This window comes from Xenopus tropicalis, unplaced genomic scaffold (assembly GCF_000004195.4).
Source record: "Xenopus tropicalis strain Nigerian unplaced genomic scaffold, UCB_Xtro_10.0 Sca48, whole genome shotgun sequence".
NCBI classification, from domain to species: Eukaryota; Metazoa; Chordata; class Amphibia; order Anura; family Pipidae; genus Xenopus; species Xenopus tropicalis.
In genome coordinates this window covers 1,558-7,380 of record NW_022279394.1, presented here as the reverse complement: position 1 = coordinate 7,380, position 5,823 = coordinate 1,558, and the positions used below count along the sequence as shown (strand labels likewise).

The window sequence follows — 5,823 nt, the reverse complement described above, 5'->3', positions numbered from 1 at the left end:
AAAAGCCAAAAAACACTACTCGCTCCTAATACTTCTTGATCTCTCACTGTGGATCACCCTCTTCTCCTCCAGTCTCTCCGCTCTCTTGGCCTTCGGGACACTGCCTTATCCTGGTTTTCATCTTATCTCTCAGATCGATCCTTCAGTGTCTCTTACAATAGGGAATCATCTTCTCCCTTGCCTCTTTCTGTCGGGTTTTCTCAAGGCTCTGTCCTGGGCCCCTTACTATTTTCTCTCTATACCTCCTCACTTGGCAAATTAATCAATTCTTTTGGCTTTCAGTACCACCTCTATGCTGACGATACTCAGATCTATCTTTCCTTTCCTGATCTCAACCCAGAGCTTCTTACTCGCGTCTCTTCCTGCCTGTTGCTATCTCCACTTGGATGTCCCAACGTTACCTTAAATTAAACCTCTCCAAGACTGAACTGGTTCTCTTTCCCCCATCCAACACCCGCATTGTTCCCGAGGTATCTATAACGGTTAACAATTCTACCATCACCCCATCTCCCCAGGCCCAGTGCCATGGGGTTATCCTTGATTCTGCCCTGTCCTTCACCCCTCATATCCAATCACTTATCAAATCATGTCACTTTCACCTAAGAAATATTTACAAAATACAATCATTTATCACCCAAGATGCGACAGGCGTCTAGTTTTTAGATGGAACAATAAAGACCTGGTTTTAGCAGCATGTCGTGTCCGGAGATGTTTGGAGCTCAACTGTATATGATATAATCTCTCCCTTCAGCTACGGGTTCGGGGCCCTGAGCACCCGGACCAACTGTGGACTCTGGTGAGCTTTTTCTGATTCTGTATTAATTACAAATTTCCATTGGGGCCCCCTAGAGTTTCCTCACAACTGCACTAGGTCTGGGGTGTTCACACCCAGACCTATATATTTATTTGGTACGGGTTTTGATTTGTTTGGGCCTTCAATTTGTTATTCGTTTACATTTACTTTGTTATAAATACTATTTAGAGTAGAGGCTTTATTATTTGTTTTCACCCACGATGCTGCCAAAATTCTTATTCACTCTCTTATAATATCTCGCCTGGACTACTGTAACTCCCTATTAATTGGCCTTCCCCTCCAAAGACTGTCCCCTCTCCAGTCCATAATGAATACTGCTGCCAGGCTCGTACACCTCTCCAACCGCTCCTCCTCTGCTGTGCCACTCTGCCAATCCCTGCACTGGCTTCCCCTACCATCCAGGATAAAATTCAAACTAATGACTCTCACATACAAAGCAGTTCATAACTCTGCCCCACCCTACATCTCTGAACTCATCTCTAGGTACCATCCAACCCGCTTGTTACACTCCTCTACTGACCTGCTCCCCAACTCCTCTCTCATTCCCTCCTCACACACATTCCCCCTTCTCTGGAATTCACTCCCACAATCTGTCAGACTTTCTCCCAATCTCTCTGCCTTCAAAAGATCTCTAAAAACACATTTATTTTGATAAGCTTTCCCTAATCTAGTTTAACATGACCTCAGTGTGCTGCTAAAAGCAATACCCTGTGCCCCACCTCTCACACCTCTGGTCTTGCCCATTCCCACACCTTGTGTCTCAACCCTTTCTCCTTGTAGATTGTAAGCTCTTTTGGGCAGGGCTCCCTTCACCTCTTGTATCGGTTATTGATTGCTTTATATGTTACTCTGTATGCCCAATGTATGAAACCCACTTATTGTACAGCGCTGCGGGATATGTTGGCGCTTTATAAATAAATGTTAATAATAATAATAATGTAGATTGTAAGCTCTTTTGGGCAGGGCTCTCTTCACCTCTTGTATCGGTTATTGATTGCTTTATATGTTACTCTGTATGTCCAATGTATGAAACCCACTTATTGTACAGCGCTGCGGGATATGTTGGCGCTTTATAAATAAATGTTAATAATAATAATAATGTAGATTGTAAGCTCTTTTGGGCAGGGCTCTCTTCACCTCTTGTATCGGTTATTGATTGCTTTATATGTTACTCTGTATGCCCAATGTATGTAACCCACTTATTGTACAGCGCTGCGGGATATGTTGGCGCTTTATAAATAAATGTTAATAATAATAATAATATTGAAAGGTTCTTGTAAACATTAACATCCAACAGAGTTGGCGGAGGACACTCAGAGGGCAGCAAATGACTTCCAACCACCGTCCCCAGATTCTGTTTATACTGCTGTAGAGATGTTTCCTTTAACATGAGAAAGCAAGAAATCCCGATAATGATTGGACATTCCATAGTGGCTCAAACAAAGGGTTTCAGACAGGATCTTGGCCTACTGTGGCCTAAATATCCTAGGCAGCTAGAACCATAGCCAAAGACGCATGGCAGAACTGCTTCTTTAAAAACTATCTGATTACAATGTCCTAAGCAAGAACAAAAGTGAGCAAAATTTTAGATTTAAGCAAATTATTCCTTTTCCCAAAAGCCTCTACTTTACTAAGGGGCACATTAACTAAGCTATTTGAGATAAAGTCAGATTCTTTTTTACACTTAATGATTTATTAATGCTTTGGTTACTGTTTTCTCGAGAAAACAAATTCATCAGGTTTGATCTGTCGAATACCATTTGGTCCTATGGAAGGCTTCAAATACTAGATATGTTCGAGGTAAACTCAAACATGGTTAAAAATGTGAATATTCATTGTCAGCCTTTTTCTACACACTTTCAAGGGGAAGTTAATCTCATTATTGTTTTCTCTTTCACACACTTTCAAGGGGAAGTTGTTTTCCAAGAATGCTCCTAAAATGGCAGCTGGAGCAATTCCTGTTTGGGAAAAACAAAGAGGATTCATGGAAATGTCTGTTTAAACCAGAGTTTTAACGATACTTTTGGTTCAATACAACAATGATAGAGTTTAATTCAAATTTATACCATGTCGGCCCCTAAGTATTACAAAATAAAATCTTAATGTTTGATTATATTGTTCATTCAATCTAACCTTGTGGTGTAAAGGAAACATTATGGTAACTCACTTTTATTAAACAAACAGTTAAAATATTGTTTTGGAAAGAGATGAAATTGTACTGGGAATTTCAGAAATTTCTAAATGATTTCACTTGGGGCTCAGTTGAAGCCGCGCGCCTCTGGGACCTACACGGACATATTCCTCACATATGTATTTAAGTGGCACAATGGCACCACTCAGGCTCGCTGCTGGAGTTTGCCGTTCCAACTGACAAATGAATACAATGGCATCGAATTACAAATTAAATTCCCAAACTATCAAAATCTGCACAATTTTTACTTAATAAAAACGGAAAAGAGCAATTTCTAACTTTAGCGCAGTGTAACATCATCCATCGAAGGTAAGGGCCACTGCAAATGTACATCTTACACATTTCCACAATAATATACTGTATATAATAAAACACATATATTTTGAAATCCTTCGCCAAAAATGTGCCAGTGCTGAAATGCAGAATTTGGCAGCGAATCCATAGCTGGCGGAAAGTCTCGTTCATCGCTAATAAAGATACCCGGGTCTGTTTTTTAGCTGCAGTCAAACACTGTGAGTTTTCACATTCAAATAGCTTGAACTTTCCCTAGGACAACCCCCATTGACTTCTACAGAAACCTGCAAGCCCTTATATGCCGAAGTTTTGATTAGGAGGTTTAGCGCAAAAAAATTGGAACATTGATGGGAACATTGAAAAATCACCCCCTAATGGTTCAGCCCAAACAATGCCATTGCGACTGTGCCCATCCATAGCTGCTTTGCTTAGTAAGTATAATGCACAATGCAACTGCACATTGTAGTAACCACTACTCCTGGCAGGGTTATATGTATAGTACAGCAATGTGCTTTGCCCAGTAATGACAAATGGACAATGTAGCTGCAGCTGTATAGTATTTTCCTGCACTGTGCAACTAAATATCTACCACTTTGGCAGTAGTTGGAAGGTTCTTTTTATGCTCACGGCAGAGCATTATGTATGGGCTGGCAGTTGTGGGGTGGCACTGGCACTAAGTGTGTTGTAAATCTGTACATCTCAGCACTGAAAGTTTCTGCACTCGGACTGTTATTGTACTTTTCTCCAAAGTACGATCTTTCTGTGTGACATAATGAATGGATGAACAAATGTCGCTACTGGGAGGAGCAACTTGACTTCACAAGAACTGCTGCTTCTAAACCAGTATATGTGTGATGTGGTATATACAATACCCAAAGACCTCTCTATTATCTCCTGGGGAAGCGTACCGGACGGACGCGAAACGCGTTGAGCCATCATTTATTTGTGCCTGGTTGAATACTTCACATTGAAAGTAGCTTGTTTTAGCAGTATACTTTTTAATAAACGATGTTATACTATGTGCTGCTTTTTCTCTCTACTTTATCACACTGAGGATCCCGGCATCACCTCAGTTTGGCCTGAATACATGGTCATCTGGTGAGCATTTAGCATTATTGCACACGTGGTAGACTCCAACTAATTTGGTCGTGTCACATATGGTGATTGGATTTCTTTTAACAGACACATTGCACTATTAGTGTTTATTTTATTTTTACATGGTGTACATGCGTTCCTACTAATACATCTGTACAAGCTTCTAAACAAGTCTCTTGGGTAGATCATACCGCAGATATTTTTCATGACGCCTGTCCCGCTGTAGAGAAGTAAGGATTATGGAGTATTCGAATGAAACCCTTGCCAGCAGATTCTTTCTGCTCAGCCTTGCCGATTCCCCAGACCTAAGGGCCTTATGCGCCGTAACCTTGCTTATACTGTACATACTCATACTGTCAGTAAACTCTCTACTTATTGTACTGGTGAGACTCAAGTTGCATCTCCAGACCCCAATGTATTTTTTCCTCAGCAACATCTCCGCTGTTGATATCGGGGTCCCTTCTTCGACATTGCCTAAACTCATGCTCATCACATCCTCTCAGGATAACAGCATTTCAGCATTTGGTTGTGCCGCACAGATGTTCGTTCTTTCAGCTCTAATAACGACAGAGTGCACCATGCTAGCCATAATGGCCTATGACCGATACGTAGCCATCTGTAAGCCTCTGCACTACCACACAATAATGAACATGAGAGTCTGCGTTAGTATAGCTATTTACTGCTGGGCTGCAGGCATTATCAACTCCAGTATCCATGTACCATACACCTTCCAACTGCCTTATTGCAGGTCCCGCCATATTGACCATTTTTTCTGTGAGATACCCCCTATATTAGAATTGTCTTGCAAAAATACTTGGTTTCCCAGGGTAACAGTGTACATTACAGCCTTCATAGTTGGCCTCTGCTCCTTCATCTTGACTATAGTTTCATATGTTTTTATAATCTCTTCTATTCTCAAGATCCGTTCCACTCAAGGAAGACATAAAGCTTTCTCTACTTGTGCCTCCCATCTCATAGTGGTCTCTCTGTACTACGGGACTCTCATATTCATGTATTTACTCCCTCGCTCCAAATACTTTTCCGAGACAGACAAAATTATGTCCATTACTTACACGGCTGTGTCTCCGCTGCTGAACCCCATTATCTATAGTATAAGGAATACGGATATCAAACTCGCCATAAGAGGAAACCAGTCTAAAAAAGATGGCCGTGTAATCTCACAATCTGCATCTGCATGAAAGGAATCGGTTTCTATTTACCGAAAAATCGAGCTTTAGCCCCTATATTTGCCTGTAGGCCAAAAGTCTCCTCAGCAATAACTCCTACCAACAGGGTTAGTGTCCTTCCTGTTCTTCTCCTATATATATATTGCTCTCTAACATAACTTTATACAAAATGAAAACATTATTATTGCATAACAAGCAACATCTGACAATTATATAGAAAACTGGTCTATAAATGCCTATGC

General features: G+C 41.0%; 1 protein-coding gene across 1 annotated transcript; it reads left to right on the top strand.

The window, feature by feature from the left end:
• The first annotated feature begins 4,633 nt into the window (after positions 1-4,633).
• LOC116408212 (olfactory receptor 1038-like) lies at positions 4,634-5,593 on the top strand. The gene is made up of 2 exons (XM_031894919.1): positions 4,634-5,056; positions 5,315-5,593. Exons 1-2 carry the CDS (start codon positions 4,634-4,636, stop codon positions 5,591-5,593), a joined length of 702 nt encoding a protein of 233 aa, XP_031750779.1.
• The last annotated feature ends 230 nt before the right edge of the window (positions 5,594-5,823 follow it).